This window comes from Thermobia domestica, chromosome 18, assembly GCF_964235325.1.
Source record: "Thermobia domestica chromosome 18, izTheDome1.hap1.1, whole genome shotgun sequence".
Lineage (NCBI taxonomy): Eukaryota > Metazoa > Arthropoda > Insecta > Zygentoma > Lepismatidae > Thermobia > Thermobia domestica.
The window spans coordinates 27,477,724-27,501,101 of NC_137471.1; the positions used below are offsets into that span (position 1 = coordinate 27,477,724).

The following is a 23,378-nucleotide window of genomic DNA, read 5'->3' on the forward strand; positions in this document are numbered from 1 at the left end:
AAAGTATGTAGTTTAGTTATATCTTGATGTGATGTATCTATTCAGATCTGTTTTATCTTTGCACAGGCTATTTTTGTTTAATAGAAATGAAAGTTTAGGAAATAATCATAGCTTTGAGCTATGTTTCATTACCTCATTGGGAGTTGTTTTATTCCTGTCATAATGAAGAGCTTCATGCAGGCGAAATTAAAATACCGCTAATTTTACAGTTATTATGTGATATCTTCAAATAGATAAAAGATAATCGAAATGTGGAACAAGAGCGCCCTATACAATATTATTTTGCATGAGAAAACCGTTATCACGACTCATTTATCTGCTTTCGATTTCGAGCCATTTTGAAAATCGGCATTTATTTTCGCGTTTCTAAACAGCTGAAAACGGAAAGCCGCTAGGTGACTTGTGATAACGGTACCTCACGCAAAATAATATTGTCTAGGCCGCTCTTGTTCCATGTTTCAATTATCTTTTACCTATTTGAAGATATCACATAATTACTGTAAAATTAGCGGTATTTTAATCTAGCCGGAATGAAGACTCTTAAGAGGCAGCGTGGTTCTCATGTAGCACCAATTTTCAACTTTACAAACAAAATTTGTTTTTTCTTTGATTTTCTCGAAAACTACCATGAGAACGCTAGCATTTTAACACAGATAGCAAATAGCACCGATGATTAATAAATTACAAAAATTTTATTACTACTATTTCGCGTTGTGCTAATCGACAGTGGCGACAATATGGAGCGGAAATCTGCTCTAAATGGCTTTGCTGCTGCTTCGTAAATAGTTCTTATATAGATGTGTAGATGGCGAAGGGGTGCTACCACTTGTGGCGTCGCTGTGGTAAAAGTAAGAACTGTGTACGTAGTAGACAGGAATACGGCACTTATTCTATCCTGTAATCGACGAACTAAAAAAAAAGAAAAATGCCGTTCCTCGCATGAGGATAATAGGGTTGTTAAAAATATTTGAATCCCTTTCTTCCCCTTAGGAGGCGCTTTTCAATAGAAATGTAATGATAAAAACCCATAATATATTCTATTTCTGACATAAATTTGGAACCCTCCTCTTAAATCAAAGAGACTTATTTAAAGTCCAACTTGAGGTAGGTAATTCATATATGCTAAAATCCACTTCAAACGTGTCAACCATTTTCTCGTAACGCGATCACAAGCAACAGACAATGTGGCGAAAACAAGTTTAGATACTTTCGCTTTCTCTCATTAAAACCTGATATATATATATATATATATTTTTTTTTTTTTGAACGCTGGAAGATGTGTCCGCTTTATTTTCAATAAGGAATTTATTAACCAAGTTTCATTGTAAATTGAGAGGCTCGTGAAATAAACTATTTCTGGCTGAAATTTTGATTCCCCGCTCCCCTTTGACGGTTTGTCATTGAATGAAAGCAACATGATAAAAAAAAAAAAACTAGCTCTAGGTAGGTACTATCCATGTTACCAACTTCATTTGAAACTCTTCAACCGTTTTCTCGTGGTGCGATCATAGACAGTTTCAATCTCCAGAGAGCGGTTATTTTCCCCCACAGTATGTCTATAGGAAACCTCTCGTGTCCACGTTCTCAATAGAAACTAGGAAAATATAAATACTTGCAAGGTTCATGGGATTTCCCTTGAACTCTAGTGGAATGCCTGTTACATGGAAGTATTCATTGGATTTCACTTGAATTTTAGTGGAATGTGCTTGTCACACGGAAGTATTCACCTTGAATTTTAGTGGAATGTGCTGTCACATGGAAGTATTCATTGGATTTCCTTTGAATTTTAGTGGAATGTGCCTGTTACATGGAAGTATTCATTGGATTTCCCTTGAAGTTTAATGGAATGTGCTGTCACATGGAAGTATACGCTGGATTTGCCTTTAATTTTAGTGGAATGAGCCTGACAATATTTGAATGACGGGAGGACAATATTTGAATATCTGAAAGACGTCCTGTGATTACTCTGCAAAAAACCTAAAAATATTCAACAGGAATCCCACAGAAAGTTACGTTTCCGGGACACAAGCAGGCATATGTGTTTCAACACAATGTCCAAGATACTTAAGGTGACAAAAACGAGTCGTTCATTGGGTATTCGAATATCCCAGAATATACTTCACTTAGATGTCAAGGAATGTCTCTGTAGGTTGGATTTATCATTACTTACCATCCCGCACCGGCTATCGAACTCAGGATCATATGCACGAAAAGCATATCTAGAAATGGATACACAATATTCATTATTATCATAGATATCCTGTCATTATTGGCAGGTCATCTGCCACAACTGAGAATCGTCATTTCTCTTTTGATATCATTCACTAATTGTAGTTTTATTCGCCCCCTCCCTCTTTTTCCTGCCACCATACCCTCTAGCACGTCCCTCATGATACAGTTTCTTCTTAGCAAATATCCCAATCAGTTGCTCTTCGTCTCCTTAATAATACATAAAACAATTCTTTTCTTCCCCAACCATTTCTAAGACCCTCTCATCGTTTTCCACTCGACGCAACTAATTCTCTCAATTCTTTTCCACACCCACATTTCGACAGCTTCTAATCATTTTTCATCATATTTGCGTAATGTCCATGTTTCTTCCCTATACAGTACAATATTCCACACGAAGCATCCTATGATTTTTTTCTCAACTCATTGATAAAAATATTCACTCATTTCGTGAACCACACAGTATGTGCACCAGCAAATTCATCACGCACTCAGCACAAGCATCAACTTTAATTTTGTTATTGAGTTCTTTGAAAACAAAGAACATCATTCTTTTTTGAAGTGTTAAATGGTAATGTGAATATGTATATACTGTGGAAAGACTATGAAGATATTTAAAAATATTTGTTTATGATTTTATTTTTACAGATGCGAATGGGAATTTGGACCCTGAAGCTCCCCCAGCCAACTACGGAAGACGGCGGAGCAGGGCGGTGCTGTATCAGCTTTCAGGGCACTACAAACAAGATAAAATGAAAACGAAGCTGAAACTCAACAACGTGAGTACATGTGTATGTATTGCACACTTCTTATTTTATTTTTTATCTTCATCACACATTGTGTTTGTGTTGTATTTTATTTCCGTCTTTGTGGCTTTACTTAAATCTGGTTTACACAATACATGATTGTTGAATAAACATTCAATATATCTGCTCAACTACATTTTGCGATATTTTAACTTGAATGGCATAGTTTAAACAAAATCTCATTTACAAGACTCGAAATTAATGAATGATCATTCCGCTCAACTATAGTTCCCGAGATTTAACTTGAATGACTTAAAGTTTTACAAAAATCTGGTTTACAAAACTTTAGATTAATGAATGACAGTTCAACATCTCTGCTCAACTACAGTTCGGGAGATTACCTTGAATGACTTATAGGTTTACTAAAATCTGGTTTCAAGACTCGAAATTAATGAATGATCATTCAATATCTCTGCTCAACTACAGTTCGCAAGATTTAACTTGAATAACATAGCTTTACTAAGCTCTAGTTTACAAGACTCAAGAGTAATGAATGATCATTCAATATCTCTGCTCAACTACAGTTCGCAAGATTTAACTTGAATAACATAGCTTTACTAAGCTCTAGTTTACAAGACTCAAGAGTAATGAATGATCATTCAATATCTCTGCTCAACTACAGTTCGCAAGATTTAACTTGAATAACATAGCTTTACTAAGCTCTAGTTTACAAGACTCAAGAGTAATGAATGATCATTCAATATCTCTGCTCAACTACAGTTCGCAAGATTTAACTTGAATAACATAGCTTTACTAAGCTCTAGTTTACAAGACTCAAGAGTAATGAGTGATCATTCAATATCTCTGCTCAACTACAGTTCGCAAGATTTAACTTGAATAACATAGCTTTACTAAGCTCTAGTTTACAAGACTCAAGAGTAATGAATGATCATTCAATATCTCTGCTCAACTACAGTTCGCAAGATTTAACTTGAATAACATAGCTTTACTAAGCTCTAGTTTACAAGACTCAAGAGTAATGAATGATCATTCAATATCTCTGCTCAACTACAGTTCGCAAGATTTAACTTGAATAACATAGCTTTACTAAGCTCTAGTTTACAAGACTCAAGAGTAATGAATGATCATTCAATATCTCTGCTCAACTACAGTTCGCAAGATTTAACTTGAATAACATAGCTTTACTAAGCTCTAGTTTACAAGACTCAAGAGTAATGAATGATCATTCAATATCTCTACTCAACTACAGTTCGCAAGATTTAACTTGAATAACATAGCTTTTACTAAGCTCTAGTTTACAAGACTCAAGAGTAATGAATGATCATTCAATATCTCTGCTCAACTACAGTTTGCAAGATTTAACTTGAATGACTTACAGCTTTGCTAAAATCTGGTTTACAAAATTCAAGAGTAATGAATGATCATTCAACAAGTCTGTTGAACTACAGTTGTGATATTTAACTTGATTAACTTATCACTTTACTAAAACTTGTTGGAAGAGTTGAATGGTCATTTTACATGTTTGCTCAACTACAGCTCGCGACGTTCAACTTGAATTATTTATCACCTTATTAAAAACCAGGTTTACAAGATTCAAGATTATTTATTTTTGTGAAATATGCCTTTTTGTCTATTCAACACAGAAGGATGTAGACCCAGCTACAGTTTGGTTTTTATAGAATTAAATTTAGTGTGCTTACACAAAAAAAATTACTTTCAACAATATTATACATTGTGTCTGTTGCACTGGAGTTCGCTAGATTTAACTTCACTATCCTTCGTGTATTAGAAGACACAACACCATGTAGAACCATACGGAAACAGTGACTCAGTAGTAGAACACTAACCGTTCTTCTAATGCAAAGGATCCCTGGTTCGATCTCAATCCATGTCAGTTTTCGGTGGTGTCCTTGATTTTTCTGAAGATTCTGTTGTTTCCTCTTATACTCTCACTGCACCAATTGTTTCATGTAAGTATTCACTTTTATTAACCATCCGACTTTTTTAGCACAACGTAAAGGACATAACTGTAAGACAATAAAGTTTTTATTTCATTTCATTTACACTGTAAATCCCAATTACAGTGTTTGTGTACCTGGAACAAACACTGCAACTGAACAATTTAATGGTACTTCCGTTCTTTTTCACCCTCCTTCATTTGAATTTCTCTAATGTTTCTACTTCCCATACCATAATGATCCCAGACCTCTTCCCCCATTATTCCTTTCATCCTTTCCAATTCCCCGGGCGATGTGATCCCCGAGGGATCTCATCCCTGATATGTGTGACGGGCTAACATGGCCATAGTTACCGAAAGCCCAGAAATCTAATTCCTAATACAAGTGACGGCCTAGCATGGCCATAGAGGCCGGAAGCCCAGAAATCTAATCCCTAATCATAATCCTAGTGACGGCCTAACATGGCCATAGATGCCGAAAGCCCAGAAATCTAATTCCTAATCCTAATCTTAGTGACGGCCTAACATGGCCATAGATGCCGAAAGCCCAGAAATCTAATTCCTAATCCTAATCCTAGTGACAGGCTAACATGGCCAGATACCGAAAGCCCAGAAATCTAATTCCTAATCCTAATCCTAGTGACGGCCTAACAAGGCCATAGATGCCGAAAGCCCAGAAATCTAATTCCTAATCCTAATCCTAGTGATGACCTAACATGGCCACAGATACCGAAAGCTTAGAAATCTAATTCCTAATCCTAGTGACGGCCTAACAAGGCCATAGATGCAGAAAGCCCAGAAATCTAATTCCTAATCCTAATACTAGTGACGGCCTAACATGGCCATAGATGCCGAAAGCCCAGAAATCTAATCCCTAATCCTAATCCTAGTGATGACCTAACATGGCCATAGATACCGAAAGCCCAGAAATCTAATTCCTAATCCTAATACTAGTGACGGCCTAACATGGCCATAGATGCCGAAAGCCCAGAAATCTAATTCCTAATCCTAATCCTAGTGATTGGCTAACATGGCCAGATACCGAAAGCTCAGAAATCTAATTTCTAATCCTAATCCTAGTGACGGCCTAACATGGCCATAGATGCCGAAAGCCCAGAAATCTAATTCCTAATCCTAATCCTAGTGATGACCTAACATGGCCACAGATACCGAAAGCTTAGAAATCTAATTCCTAATCCTAGTGACGGCCTAACAAGGCCATAGATGCCGAAAGCCCAGAAATCTAATTCCTAATTCTAATACTAGTGACGGCCTAACATGGCCATAGATGCCGAAAGCCCAGAAATCTAATTCCTAATCCTAATTCTAGTGACGGACTAACATGGCCATAGATGCCGAAAGCCCAGAAATCTAATTCCTAATCCTAATTCTAGTGACGGCCTAACATGGCCATAGATGCCGAAAGCCCAGAAATCTAATTCCTAATCCTAATTCTAGTGACGGACTAACATGGCCATAGATGCCGAAAGCCCAGAAATCTAATTCCTAATTCTAATCCTAGTGACGGCCTAACATGGCCATAGATGCCGAAAGCCCAGAAATCTAATTCCTAATCCTAATCCTAGTGACGGCCTAACATGGCCATAGATTTCGAAAGCCCAGAAATCTAATTCCTAATCCTAATCCTAGTGACGGCCTAACACAGCCATAGATGCCGAAAGCCCAGAAATCTAATTCCTAATCCTAATCCTAGTGACGGCCTAACAAGGCCATAGATGCAGAAAGCCCAGAAATCTAATTCCTAATCCTAATTCTAGTGACGGACTAACATGGCCATAGATGCCGAAAGCCCAGAAATCTAATTCCTAATCCTAATTCTAGTGACGGACTAACATGGCCATAGATGCCGAAAGCCCAGAAATCTAATTCCTAATTCTAATCCTAGTGACGGACTAACATGGCCATAGATACCGAAAGCCCAGAAATCTAATTCCTAATCCTAATCTTAGTGACGGCTTAACATGGCCATAAATGCCGGAAGGCCAGAAATTTAATTTCAAATACTAATCCTCATCTTCAAAGACTCAATATTTTTTAGGTAACCTGACAAAATATTCATAATTGTCTTCTATTATTAAATAAAACATTTTCTTTTATTAATAATTACTAGCACAAACTGATGGGAATTTTAATTAATCCTACATAGATATACTGGTATATGCACAAAACATGAAGAAATAATAAATTTGCTTTCGAAAGGAACAAGAGGAGGATGGTCTGTTAGAACATTCTGACTAACAAAAGTAGTTTACACTTGAAAAAAGTTTGAGAAACTCTGCCTTACAACAACAATAATAATAATAATAATAATAATAATAATAATAATAATAATAATAATAATAATAATAATAATAATAATAATAATAATACGGTAATAATAATAATAGAAGAAGAATACACTTACTCAAAAATTTCATTACTTAAGCGGCGGATTTACTGTTTGTGGAAAACTGAATAAAAGCATAAGGTCGTCGGTGTTCTGCTGCGTCTTATCGAACGAACGAACAAAGTACCAATATGTATTTTCCAAGATAGATACACAATAACATGAAAATATAACGTTTCTTCTTATTGATCCGATGAACCAAATCTATCTACATATATGGTATTTTCGTTTCTCTTTCTTTAATTTTTTAAAATTTTATTTTACTTTGTTGACAAGCATTTTTTATAGATCAATAACCATAACAGCAAACAACATCGTATTTTATTTTAGTACTAGCCAAAATGACTATTCCTTGCATGGGTCAAATAAAATATCTATGTAAACAAACTGAATAACGAAAGGAAAAAAAATATCGGTCATTTTCTACTATTATTACATATCTCGATAAAGGCCCCCGTAGGTTCGAAATTTAAAAAAAAAAAAAACTTCTCTGGCCCGCAGCCGATAGGGGCTGTATTTGGAAGTCAACATCTGTGGTAGTATCATCATTCATCTCAGCGACTGCGAAAACTGTGGATTTGACACTAATATCGGTTATTTTGGATTATCTTTACATGTGTCTGTACCCCCCCCCCCCGCAAATGAACCCTGGCCCGCAAATTTGGAAGTCGAATGGAGTGAATTTTTAAGTTAATGCGATCGGAGTTTCACCATTGATCTCAGCGACCGCGAAAACTATGAATTTGGCACTAATATCGGTCATTTTTTTTACTACTTTTACATATCCAAGTAAACGCTCCCCTGATAACCCCTGGTCCGAATTTTTTTAAAAAAAAAACGTTTCTTCTTGGTCTAGGGCCTGGACCAAGGTATCCGTGACCAAAATTTGGCAACTCGGTCCACTCGCTAGTCCCCAGGCCGGACACAGACAGACACACAAACAAACTCTTTATATTTTATTTGTATTAGATATTTGATTATTAATTTTATTTCAACTGTTATTACTTTAATATATCAATTAGTGTAAAATATCATCTATTATTGTTTTAATACTAACTGTTAGTATACGTATTTCAAATGTTACTATTTTAGTAATATCGTTATTTTTAATACATAAGCTATTAATATTTCAGTATCATCTATTGTTATTTTAATATATCAACTATCAGTACTCATTCTTCAACTGTAGTTCTACATTAATACCGTGTATTATTATTTAAATACTTTTCTAATATCAACGGTTGTTTATTAGTGTGAATATCGTTTTACAATTCACACTAATATTATTACCTGTTATTATCTGTCTGATATCATTAACTGCTATTTTAATATCACGTTTTGTTATTTTGATACAATATATGATTATTTTAATATAAAGTTTATTTATTTATAACCTTTTACAAGGCTTAAGATGACAGTGCAGACTATAAGACCCAGTCAACTTTATCATAAAAAATGTACATAATATTATTACATAATTAACTAGCATTAATTAACCATCTCGCTGGGTTGAAATAAAAACTTTAAATTCACAACTCCCTTATATATATCCGTTTCCGCCTCCACCAAGTTGCGAGGCTGAATTTGAATTTAAATTGCATCGGAAGTGTCACTGTTCATCTCAGCGACCCCGGAAATTATGGATTCGACACCAATATCGGTCAGTTTCGATCATTTTAAAATCTCATCCCTCCCCCTTAAGCTGCACCGTCAAAGTGAAATGATAAAAACACTCCCAGGCCCGAACCTCATCTATGTTGAAAATTTGATCGAGATCGATAGGGCGGTTCAACCGGTGTGAAGTCACAAATATAGTCACTTTCAATTTTAAAGCTAGATATATAGATTGTTCATGGTGGTGACGGTCTTGTAAACTACATATTATTGTCCACAATATAAATAGTGTGATTTTGTGATATTTGTTACGAGTTTAAATATTCATATATAGCATTACATTAATATGACACTTGACCATCGCCACTAAATGACATTAAAATGCTAAAATTATTCATTGCATGATTATGCTTTCAGCAAAAAAGTTTTGAAATAATATTTTGTATTAATATAGAACGTTTAGTTTGTTCTAATAGTCTTTGCATATGAGTAGTTTGGATTCTTCTATAAATCTCCATCTTGGTAACTTCCTTGTTTGTTATTAGTATATTGTATCTTCATAAATATTGGAGATACCATCGTTACAAACTATCCCTCTTGGTAATTATGTATTCAAACGTATTATTTTAAATGGTTTGTCGATTATATAAACTAAAAATTCTTGAAAACCATCAACGGGACTCCAGATCCTTCCGTTGTTCAACTTTTAATACCAAGCTTCACTTATATTAAGGTGGACCACTACGTGTTCTCGATGCTATGCTAAACACTGCTTGAATAGTGCGGCGTTGCCAGGTAGTGTCGAGTGTTTACTAATGCCAAATAACAAAGGAAGTAATCATGGAATTCTGCGTGGATACTTACTGGAGAAATTAGTTTTCGACCCTTACTGCAATTTACAGCTAAGTCCCGCTTCTCGAACTGCAGCCCTAGAATCCATAAACTAAACATAAAAATTTGGCAACAATGCATCATGGCGTTCTGCGAAAGTTTCTTCTCAAAATCTATTTCCTTAAATATAAATTAATATTTAAATAAAATATGAGATATAACACGAAAAACGGTCAAACAATATATCTATTTCGTACTAAGATCGTTACTTTTAAAGTACTTTACACATTCAAAGAAACATTTCGTAAAACTGATCACTTCTAATAAGATCTTACAGCAAGTGCCATCTTGTGTGCTCATTGTAAAACTAATCAAATATTTTCTTTTATTTGTTACCTTTTTTGATATCAGAAAAGACACAACCAAATGAGTCAGTGTCTTGTGTTGTAGCTGAAACATTACTCTATCTTATCGTATAATATTTATAATATGTAATGTTTCATTGCGCAGTAGTTAAGGGAATAAGCTAAAATATGTACTGACTTCCGTGTGGTGATCCACCTTAATATCGTTTATTGGCACATTAATATCAATTATCTTCACTTTAATATTATCCATTATTATTTTATTATCCATTATTAGTATTTTAATATGAAATACTATTATTTTAACATAATCTATTGTTATTTTAATATAAATTATTATTATTTCAATCTCAATTATTATTATGATTATTATTATTATTAAAATTTAATAGCTTTAATTACAGCTAAGGAAGTAGTGTATGACAACAATAGTTAAACAATGCACAGGAATTAAACGGTTATGTTTACATATGTGTTCATAACATGTATACAATATGAACACATGTTCTATATACACACATGATATGTAATTAAATTATTAAAAACAAAAAGCCGGAGGTAAGATTAAAGTAGATTAGCTTCCATTATTCCTTAGCACTACTTTGAACTCTGTTTGCTTTAGGATACATCCTCTGTTCTCCCTTGAAAATTTCAAAGTGTGTGTTCAGTAATCTCTTGTAACCTTGAACTTCTCTGCGAGAGACAGTGTTGCTTACTTCCGAAGATTGTTTCTATTTAATTGAGAACGTTTTAAGTCTCACACTAGACGATAGTTTTGTAGTGAAGGATATAAATAATTATGTTCAACGACACACTATCACTTGTCGAAAAGTTGATAATGCCCTCCCGGATCCTCTACATTTAGAGACAAGGAGTTTAGAAAGCTGAAAGATTACAATTATTCACTAACCCTCTCCCCCTAAAATCTAAAACCTTTTAGTGAAATTGACTATTTTGGACATGACTTTGCATATTCTTAAATTCGATCGATAATGACTTGCGATTTAATTTTAAGAACTTTTTTCTTAGTGTTTAGGTTATTTTAACCCTAGAGTGTTACTGTGCGTCCGACTTAGTGCAGACATGATGTTTTTGCTCACTCATTTCTTTTCATAGAGCTCCTTCGTGGCTAAGCAGTTAGCGTACGCGCTTTTGGCGTGGGAGACCCGGATTCGATTCCCGGCAGGAGCTCATGTGATTCGTACTTCACGTTAATCAGTAGGTCCCGTCTCATATAGCCTCGCTACTGAAAGGGACGTTAAACTCAAAATCAACTCAACCCTTTTCTCTTCATTATTCCTCTTATAGTACCTTATTTGTTACCATTAATTAATTAATTATGGCAAGAAATAACAGACTATATAAGGAGTAATGAGGAGAGGGGGGGTCAGCAAAATCAGTACGGCTGCACTTAAATTTTACGCACGGTAGTAATGTAGGGTTAAGAACCCTAACAATTAGAGAATTTTTTTTTTTTCACCTAATGAATTAATAACAAACGTTCAGCAAAGATTGTGTAATCTTCTTTCAGGTTCCACAATATCTAGTTGATAAGCTGAATGATTGTAATATAATTTGTGGAATGAGAATGTGGAAGGAAAGAGGAGAACCCTGGGTAAACCCAAGGAACAGATATTGTTCACCACATACTTGTGTGACCGGAGATAGAACCCTCACACCATGAATGCCTAAACTTTTAATTTAAGGCGGAATACTAACCACCGTAACGTGTTGAAAAGCTCTGCTAAAAAGCCTGTGACAAACATCTTGGCATTTCAGCTAAACGAATAAAACGCAAGCTCCACCGCGACGTTGCCAAGTGGTAAAGGGGTGTGGCTATGGATAAGCTGACAAACTACAGCGCGAGCAGGTGTCAAGGAATATACGTGGATGTGTACAAAATAAACGTGGCAATACCGCTGGCCTCTCATTTGCTAGCAGCATTTAAAGGGGACTTGGAGCGCCGCCTTCAAATGCCAAGATGTTTGTCACGCTGTTTAATTGTGAATCGAAACCGGATCTTATTTACACCAAAATCGCGCACGCTAGTTACTAAATCAGCCAGAAGAGTTGAGATATTTCCACGGGATTTTCCTCTGTTCCTCCATACAAATGTCTGGTTGATATCTTTATTATAAAGTCTTGATCAATTTCCTTACCCTAATTGTCAATATTCTTTATTAATATTCGTAGGTTAAATCAGAATTCTACCGACGCTAAGACTGTTAATAAAACAGTCTTGGTCATTTAGCCAAAATGAGCATATATTACTTCCAAGCCCATCAGGGGGGAGGGCAAGGTGGGGCGCTCGACCTACCCCCTAGAGGAAATTGTACTTCAGAATATCGAAAATCCAATAGAATTTTTACATTAGTTACAGCAAAATTTGAAACTATTTTTGAAACGTCGCTTATACTTGCCCCGCCCTTGGAAACTACAACATGGATGCTCTTGATTACTTCGTTGCTTGGATTGGAGCTTAACGTCTCTTTCAGCGCCGAGGCTATATGAGGCATGGATCTACAGTTTAAGATGGAATCCGAACCTCTGTAATCCATTCAAATTTCAATGTTCTCTTACCGAGAATCAAACCCGGAGCACGTGTAGTAAAAGTCTGACACTTCAAAAATAGCTCCTTTTTTATCGTTAATAGAGTCCACAGGGATACAAACACAAGAACATCGAGAATAGTTAAAGATGGATATACAACCGCATCAGGATCCTGCCGCCTACAGTCGGACAATTTGTCCATGCCGACCTGATGCCGCGGTCTTATTGCCGGCGCCGGACATTGACATCTTTCCGCGCGATTTTCGACCGCGACGAATAGTTGCCTTGCCGAGCAGTCGGCAAATAGCCCGAAATGAGCATTGAATGCGTCGGTGCAGCCGTCGAAAAGAGGGCGGCATAAGGAGTCGGCAGAGGGTCGGAAAGACACCTTTCCGACTGTTTTGCCGACTCTGACGGTCGGCAACAGTCGGCAAAGGGCATTTTATTTTATGATTTTCGACTGCTTGCCGCCTCGGTAAAATGTCGGCAACTTTGAAAAAGTAGATCGTCGTACCGCTGCAGACAGATGCCTTCTGCCTCCGGCGGCCTGTCACCGTCGACAGCGGCAATCCCTCTTTCCGACTGCGACTTCCTGATAGGAAAACCCATAATGAGTTTTGTCTCACGATCGTCACTTCAGTAACGGCTCTCGAGGAATGTCACATCCGATAAAACTATTTTATCGCTACTAGATAAGAGAAGGAAACTTCATGAAACATCAGAAAGCTGCTTACAAACATTACTACATTAAGTAAGCTGTCTTTCTATAGCTTGTAGTGATAAAATTTAAAAGTTCCCTCATGTGGCTTTATGCAAGAATCACTTCCGGTGCTTGGGGTCCCTAGTTCGATCCCAGCTTGCGCCGTGTAGACTTTGTGGTGGACAAACACCGTGCTCGTGAGTTTTCTCGGGTTCCTCCCGTTTCCTCCTACTATCTTAATTCCACCACTTCACTCATCTCTCATCATCACCGTCTCCTTTAGCCTAACCGGCATAATCGTGGGACGTAAAACTTAAAGATTTCATTTTATTTTTTTATGCAAGAATCGCCACTGCGTCACCTTAAACCCTTAAAACTTCTCCATAAGGGGGCACGGTGGCTCAGTAATAGAGTGCTTGCTTTCCTCTGGTGCATGAGGTTCCTGGTTCTATCCCCGGACAAGTACATTTGAGTTGGACAACGTCATGTCCGTTGGTATTCTCGGGCACCGCCCGTTTCCTCCCACATTCTCATTCTATCAATTCTTCCATTAATCATCCGTCTCCGTTAGCCTAAAGGACGTTAAGAGTGTTCATCCCGGCGAAATTAAAATACCGCTAATTATACAGTAACTATGTGATATCTTCAAATAGATAAAAGATAATTGAAATATGGAACAAGAGCGCCCTAGACAATATTATTTTGCGTGAGGTACCGTTATCATAAGTCACCTAGTGGCTTTCCGTTTTCAGCTGTTTAGAAACGCGAAAATAAATGCCGATTTTCAAAATGGCTCGAAATCGAAAGCAGATAAGTGAATCGTGTTAACGGTTTCTCATGTAAAATAATATTGTCTAGGGCGCTCTTGTTCCACATTTCGATTATCTTTTATCTATTTGAAGATATCACATAATTACTGTAAAATTAGCGGTATTTTAATTTCGCCTAGATGAAGACTCTTAAACTAAAAAAGTATTATTACATTTCATTTTCAAACCGGATCAACAACACCAGACCAACTCTACGAAACCACCGGGGAAAAAATGAAATGAAATGAAATCTTTAAGTTTTACGCTCCACGGTTATACCGGTTAGGCTAAAGGAGACGGTGATGATGAGAGAAATGGTGGAATGAAGAAAGTGGGAGGAAACGGGAGAACCCCGAGAAAACCCACGCACACGGTGTTTGTCAACCACAAAGTCCATACGGTGCAAGCTGGGATCGAACCAGTGACCCGAAGCACCGGAGGTGAACGCTCTACCACTGAGCCATCGCGCCCCCTGAAACCACCGGAGAGTGCTATAGCACGTATTACTATTTTGTTAACTGTTGCAATTCCCTTATCATAATTGCTACTTTATTCTACAGTTTTGGTAGTTAGTTTTCTCTTTATTATTATTATTATTATTATTATTATTATTATTATTATTATTATTATTATTATTATTATTATTAAGGACCGGATGCTAGGAAAAATGTCTATTCTTTAATATTAAAGATATGATCAAAAATAACGTTTTAAAGTTTATATGGAGGAATATAGTTTCGATTTAAGCCAATTTTATTTTGCCTATTTTGCCTATTTAGACCTTTACTGCCTAAATAATTGCTTTAGTGCCTAATGTTGCCGATTCTATGTATTTTCTTCAAAATAAGCCTTCATTGGGAAAAAATTATATAACATAAATAATACACACATATATACGTATATTAGATGTTTGTAAACACAAGCACGTGGTACGTTACAATATATACACAGGGTGAACTTCAAAGCTGTGCACATGCTTCGGGAGGTTATTAGTGATATGAAAAGAAGACAAAAAGTCCGCTTGTATTTTGTCGAATTCCGTGTCGTGTACAAATACAGTGGTTCCAACTTGGAATCGAAAATCGAATCTTGACAATTTGAACGTAACAGAAAAATGTGCACATACGTTGGGAAGTGATTCATGACATGAAAAGAAGACAAAAGGTCCTGTTGCATGTTGCTGAATTCCGCGTCGTGTACGAGTGACAGAGGTGCCAACTTAGAATCAAAAATCGAATCCTGACAATTGGAACGGAACCGAAAGATGTGCACATACTTCGAGAGGTGATTCGTGACATGAAAAGAAAACAAAAAAAAAAAAATCTCTTGAATGTCACGAATCACCTCCCGAAGTATGTGCACATCTTTCAGGTTTACCCAGTATATGTGGAATGCATAACTAGTTTCGTTTACAATAAAAGAAGATATTAACAAACAAGTATGTTTCTATATTCTTTTGAACATTATCTATGACGAATCTATTTTTTAATGGTATTGAGCATTTATCTTAATTATTTCGAGTTACATTTTAATGCCTATTTTACTGCCTATTTGAAAGAAAACCGTTAAAAAAAAAATCAACGAAGATAAAAGAGCTAATGTAGAGTTGGAGAGGAGTCGCTAAAATTAATTTTCTTTAACGAGGACGATTACGAAAGATCACTTACTGATTGAAATCCAGATTATTTTCCAATAGAGTAACTTCCAATAAACCTTTTGTTATTGTTAATTATTCCATATCGGACTCCCGAAGAAAACTCATCGAAACAACTTATTGACCGTGCCAATAGCGACTACTCTCAATCATGACTCCGTTTTCTTTCATTTAGAAATAGGAAAGAAAGAGAAGAAAGTAGAAGGGTAAAAGAAGGAGGTAGGTAAAGAAGAAAGAAAAGAAATAGGGTATTTTAATGAGAAACAGATTACTGGATAATTCCGGAAATATAGTAAAAGGTCGGGAAAGTCGTTGAAAGATGAATCATTCTAAATGTTATTAACAACTAATCAATTTTGGAATGCTTCGGAATAGACACATGTTCCCTCATACCACCCAGACCTAGCTCCAGGCACCACGATCATGGGGTTACCCAGACCTAGACCTGGAAATGAGAAAAGTGAAATTTAATTCTTTGTAAAGTTATTCCAACCGGTGATTGATAACTATCCAGCATCTGAACTTTGTTCTCTAGGATCGACCACACATATGAATTAGCCAAGAAAAAAAAAATCAAACTTATAAACTCAATATAAATTTATGTATCGTATCAATAAGAATTTCAACTTCCTGGAAGAAAGATGTCGTATTTAGGCTTATTCTTGCTATTTTTGCTTCACTCCTCGAGCCGATTTAAACCATTAGTGACGGTCCTTCATGACCTAGGTTATTTACCTTAACACATATATTAAAACATGACACATATATTACGGATGTTAATATGACAAATGATATCACTAAAATTACTTATATTAAATCTATCATGCATTCACACGCTCACTCACTCAGGACAGTGTATATATGTTTAAAGGAAACCAACTAACTACAAAGGTACAAATAGTTTATTACATTCATAGTGAAAAAAAAAACAAACATATAATTATGAAGAGAATATTAAAAGCACAAGTTCTTGGTTATATATTAATAGAGTACATAGTATTAAATTTTAGTAAATTTTTTATATATTCAATCATATTGACAAATAAGAAAGAAAGAAAAAAAATAATTACACGTATCATATCTTAGGCATGCTAAAGCAAAATGATGATTTGCGACATACGCAAAAAAAAAACTTATTTCACTTAAAAAAATTGGACAAAGAGGAAAGGAAAAAAAAACTTTTTGGTGTATTAGAACTTATATGAGTCTCTACCTCACGTCGAGATATTAAAATATTAATAATTTTGAGCGTCCAAATCACAACTCACGCACTAGTCGTAGTGTCCAAAATGTTTCGCTCCATTTAACTTAGTTTGTGGTCATTTATATATATCTCTATATGTATATATATATATCTATTGGTTTACAAAACCATTCGTCGTCTATATTTGGTTTGTAACTGGTAACAGTTTATATCTGCAATCGCACACTGCTACGTCTATACCCATCTAGGGATTTTGAGAAAATAACTTTCACTAGAGGAAGTTTCTCCTCTTAGACGGTCTATTTCCAAATTTATTAATCGAATAATTTCAAGTTATTTATCCAACACTGGGACACTTCACGAGACCTTTCATTAGGATCACTTTCGTATATGTTTATACATGGTTCGGATTAAAAAAAAATGATCTTCCACAGGTGTACGGAGTATGATGGTTCAAATTGAGGATAAAAAAAAAACTGGTCAAGTCACAGGATACATATGAAGGTGAGACGGATTCAAGGTACACTTTCCACAATGGTTTTAGGTTAATTGCTCAGGGATAATATTTGTTATGATGTGGGTTACGTTTAGACCTGCCGATATTTTTTCAATGCATGCCATTATATAATTACAGAGGTTATCACTTACATTGATTCAGAAGAAAAGGAAAATTACTTAATTGCACGGCGGTATTCTTAACAAAATCTACGTTCTTAAATTCGTCGGAAGACTTCTGGTAAACTATAGCAACCAATACACGTCTAGGGGGACAGACACGAGCGCTCTTACATATATTCATAATACATTTAATATCATACTTTTACTTTAACATCATATTCACATACTAATTACACATACATTTCGAAGTATTTATTTCTCTCTCTATATATATATATATTTATAATAAATGCGCACACATTTAAATTAATCATCCCCAACAATAAAATTTTACAAGGTTGCAACATTGTCCAAGAAAACAAATGACTTCCAACATTACATTTGGAAACAAATTAACTTTTATCTGATACCGCGCGTCTATAAATTTTAACTTTTATATAATCAATTCGTGTTTAAATCATGAAGGAAAAAAAAAACTTTGTGAGGCAGGCACGTAACACAGAGCATTTCTAGATATAACTAGGTAAATCAAAATACAATTTCTGGGCCCAGGTTAACTACAAAGTAATTGAAAACCAAAACAGAAAGGAAAGTGACCAACGGATTACAAAAAAAAAAAAAAAAACTTTTGAGGAACGACGGTGAAAGAACGTAATCGAAGTGTCGTCAAATACTAAGTCTTTGTTCATTTCAGCGATAGGTCAAAATGTGATGGAGGACCCAATCACTATCTACTCCATTCATGAATCGTGTCTTGCAACGTCTCAGCTGGTAATTTCAGATCAGAGTTGTACGTTAAATAAATCGTAAGTAACAAGTTCAAAATCTTGGGGGGGGAAGGTTGAAAATTAAAAAAAACTTGAAGAAATGAAGACAGAGAGAGAGATAGAGAAGAAGGAAGACGAAGAATAGGGGCGCCAAAGACTTAAGTGAGAAATAACTAACGCTACAAAGTTAGAAGTCGAATTTCGCTCTCAACAAAATCCATAGCCAAAATATTCTTAACATACCAAAAAGGGTGGTCTACTCAAATACGTAGACTCAAGGGGCGCCCTGCTGCCAAGGATGCAAGTTCTGTGTCCATCAGATCCCAATCCCACAAGAGTTTGCTTGTAAGATTGAAATCCGATCCCCGTATCCGGCCCAGACCAGCAGGATAAAAGGAGAGGGGGAAAGGGACCAGGTAACTGCGTCCCCAATTTTGAAATCTCTAAGTAAAAAAAAAATATTCGACCCCTTAGAAAAACTAAGAAGGTTCGAGGACAGTAATGAAACTAGAATAGAAGTATTAGCTAAGATATCCCTAACTAATGATTTGCCGAAATAAAAAAAAATTAAATAAACTGAATTTTGGATCGGTGATTTCTATTGCCAAACTTCACCGATAGCTACCCTGCGCAGACACGCCACGGTCTGGGATGTCGTTAATTTCCCTCGTCTAATTAAACTAAGAAAAGAAATGAAAATACTTAAAGGGACTAGGGGTCGACATCCGGGTACGCGAAAATAAATTTCAATAACTAATTGTTTTGATTCTGTACTAGTGCTGTTGAATTTTTGTGACATTTGCGGTTTTCGGTTTTTGAGAAAACCGGTTTTCTGAAAACCGAAAACCGCAAATGCGGTTTTCAAAACCGAAACCGCAAATGCGGTTTTCAAAACCGAAACCGCACATGCGGTTTTCAAAACCGAAACCGCAAAAGCGGTTTTCAAAACCGAAACCGCAAATGCGGTTTTCAAAACCGAAACCGCAAATGCGGTTTTCAAAACCGAAACCGCACATGCGGTTTTCAAAACCGAAACCGCAAAAGCGGTTTTCAAAACCGAAACCGCAAATACGGTTTTCAAAACCGAAACCGCAAATGCGGTTTTCAAAACTGAAACCGCAAAAGCTCTTTTCGAAAGCGAAAGCCCCCCGAAACCGTGTTTGCGGTTTTATAAGGGATTGCCCTTTTCAAAGCAGAAACAATGTTTGCTGTTTTTAATTACACCTTTTAACAATTGTGAAAGCATCTATCGATCGAGACAAATGAATTGATTTATATGTGTGTTTTAACTTTTTTTTTTGCTCCAAGGCTATTATGGTAATATGTGCAGCACAGTGCGAAAGGGATAGTTCGATGGTTGTACAAGTCACAGTTAAATTAGGGTTGCCATATTTTAAAATCAGAAAAGTGAGGGTTCTAAACAGTAAGTATTGATGTGAACTTCCGTGTTACAAATACTGACCTGCGATCCTTAGTACTTTTTTTTTTTTTAGTTATTTCTTTGATGACACTTCCAATGTACTTTTCGGCTGCAGGGAAGCAAACTGGATCCCACCTGATTTTCATATATGTTGTAAATTAGACCACAAGGAACACGAATCTGAAGGAATTTTGACATTTCGAATGTCGGAACTCGAGATATTCGAACATAAATTGACCATGGAAGCAAACTGGACTCTACCTGATTTTTATATATTTGGTAAATTAGACCACAAGAAACACGAATATGAAGGAATTTTGACATTTCAAATGTCGGAACTCGAGATATTCGAACATAAATTGACCATGGAAGCAAACTGGACTCTACCTGATTTTTATATATTTTGTAAAGTAGACCACAAGGTACACGTATCTGAAGGAATTTTGACATTTCGAATTTCGGAACTCGAGATATTCGAACATAAAGTGAACACGGAAGCAAACTAGACCCCAATTGATTTTTATATATTTTGTAAACTAAACCACGAGGAACACGAATCTGAACGAATTTTGACATTCTGACTTCCCGAACTCGAGATACTAGAACTTATACAGTAGTTTTATGTAATATGTAAAAAAGGAACGAAGAAAGTTTTGTCGCTTTTTGACCTATGACTTAGAGCATCGATATATCACCTAAGACGTACCTGGAAGAACAAAAACAGTACCCATCAGTATCAATGACCTTCTGCCAACGTTCGGGATGGGCATGGATTCCTTCGCGGTAGAACTTGGTTTGCCGTGAAGCGAAGAAGGTATCAAGTGCATTTAGCACCTCTACTACGGAGTTGAACTGGAGTCCTCTAAAGTGAGTGTCCAAGGAAAGGAACAGGTGATAACAGGACGGTACAATGTCCGGACAGTATGGCGCATGCAATAGTGTTTCCCATCCAAAGCGTAGGATGGTGTCCCGGCTCATTCTAGCTATGTGGGGTATAGCGTTGTTCCGTAACGGGGGAACCCCGTAGCGATTGAGAAGTGTTGGCTCCACGGTTTTGAGTTTTTCTTGAACACGGCTCAACTGCTGACAGTAGACAGTTGCATTGATGTTCTGCTCTGACCACCCGGTAGCAGTTCCCGATGCACGATGTCGTGAGCAGTCCACCAAACACACAGGAGGACTTTCTGCTGCATTGCTGATTTCAGCTGTTTTGGAATCAGTTCATGGGATTTTAACCAATGATGACGATGCCGTGGAGCTTCGTACAGGACCCACTTCTCAACACATGTCAACATCCTGTCCAGAAATGGCTCCTTCCTCAGACGAGACAGCAAAGAATCACAGGTGTCTGCATGCGTAGCCTTCTGGCCCGGAGACAAATCAGTGCTTCCCAAATTGATAGAGGTGCTGGCGAATGGTTTCTCCACTAACATTGAATGTTAGCCCCAGTTCCTCACATGTCTGTCCACAGTTCGGCTCAACTGCTACCTGAAGATCCTCATTTTGTACATGTGTTGGTCTTCCGGCACGTGTGGTGCGTCTTTCGTGAGTGTTTCGTCACCGTTCTTAAACTTGTTAAACCACCCTTGCACTGTCTGCGTAATCACGACACCTTCACGAAAGGCCTGAGGTATCTTCCGCTCTGCTGCAGTGGTGTTCGATCCAAGTTTGAACTCGTATAGCATACACGCCCTTATGACGCTCTGTGGAGGTTCCATATTCACTCAGTCCTTACACAAATTCACGTTGTAACTGAACTGCCACAACTAGGTAGAATATTGGATATACCCACACCAACAACTGACCTTCGCCTTATATCCATTCGCATTCAACTCACGGTATGAAGGTCAATTGAACACAGACCTCCACAAAAAGCGACATAACTTTCTTGGTTACCTTTATATATCTCACAGGACATAATATGTTTCGTATAGAGAATATTGTGTTTTTTCATATAGATAGATAGCGTCTAAGTTTTAATATCTCGGGTTCCGAAACTCGGAATGTCAAATTTCCTTCAGATTCGTGTTCCTTGTGGTCTAATTTACAAACTATATAAAAATCAGGGGAGGTCCAATTTGCTTCCCTGCATCCTACTTTTCAAACGAAACAGTTTTCCAGAGTGTACATTTTGCTTCAAACTGAGTTCTGCCCTGGCTAAGAAACGTAAATTCGCTTCTATAAGAGTCTTGAAAGTTACACTTGAAATTGTCGTTCGGCATTCTTGTAGCTTATGAAGGCATGATTAATTCAAGTATGTTTGTCACAACATCTACAAACGAATATTCATTCGTATAGAACTTCCAATACATTACATTAAAAACACATGAACTACACAAAGAAAACCATTGTGCATTAGAGCAGATCTCTTATTAGCAAATGATTCTGCACACGCGCACTGCTCAGATAGCCCAGAGCCTGAGCCTGAGCGCGAGTCCAAATTTAACTCAATCGCGATTGAGATTGTCAGAGGTGTAACGGTTTACGTTGAATGTACCAAACCAACTAAGTCCTCTTAGATTTTTCTCCAATCCCAAAAAGCGGGTGGTTTTTCGTGATTAAGATATGTTTAAGCGGGGGACGAATATAGAACCTGAAAATCGGGTGGTACCCGCTAAAATGGGGTAATAAGCCAACACTAAGCTCAATAGAAATGAGGTATATCCCTATACACATGCAACTCATGAAATTCAATTTGAAATATCATCCACTTAGACAGACATCTTTTATATTATTATTACTCTTTCCCCTTGTTTTTAAAAATAGTACTGACACTCTTTCTTTTGTTAACAAAAAGGCATCACCTAGCTTTCTTAATAAAAAAGAAAAAAAGAAAATCTCTATCTCAATACACAAATTTATTGTTGATTTGTTGCCACTCCGATAAATGTGAATGTTGTGGTTTTGCATGTGTTGACTGGCTTCTTATCGCAAGTCCCAGACACCTGCAGTAGTTTATACGTGAAGGAAACACCGATCATATTTTATTCTATCTTTTTACTTCCCAATAACGATAGCCGTGCCTCTTTGAGAAATTGCAACTTATTTTTTTATTCTGCCAATTGTAAAAGTATATTCACCAAGAATTTTCCCACACTTTAAGACATTTTAAGAAAAAATATCTTTTCTTCCTTCTGCAAATTTTGATCATTTTTTCCCTACGCCGAGGGAAATTTCCCTCCATCTGGCAACTGTGAGCCGGAGTGGGGACAGATTCTTTGCTGTTTTCTCGTCGTTACTTGATATTAGTGCTGTCGTATTTTTGTGACATTTGCGGTTTTCAAAACCGAAACCGCAAAAGCGGTTTTCAAAACCGAAACCGCAAAAGCGGTTTTCAAAACCGAAACCGCAAAAGCGGATTTTGAAACCGAAACCGCAATTGCGGTTTTCAAAACCGAAACCGCAAAAGCGGTTTTCAAAACCGAAACCGCAAAAGCGGTTTTCAAAACCGAAACCGCAAATGCGGTTTTCAAAACCGAAACCGCA

General features: G+C 36.6%; 1 protein-coding gene across 4 annotated transcripts in view; it reads left to right on the forward strand.

Annotated features, from left to right (window-relative positions):
- The window catches only part of LOC145675971 (voltage-gated delayed rectifier potassium channel KCNH8-like), a 764,648-nt gene that overhangs the window by 453,997 nt on the left and 287,273 nt on the right, over window positions 1-23,378 (forward strand). For 2 of the 4 annotated variants that reach the window (XM_081746796.1, XM_081746797.1), the window contains exon 4: window positions 2,878-3,020. In XM_081746796.1, coding sequence (XP_081602922.1) covers window positions 2,878-3,020 — 143 coding nt within the window. The remainder of the gene's footprint in view (window positions 1-2,877; window positions 3,021-23,378) is intronic. The other 2 variants (XM_081746798.1, XM_081746800.1) reach the window with 1 other exon arrangement.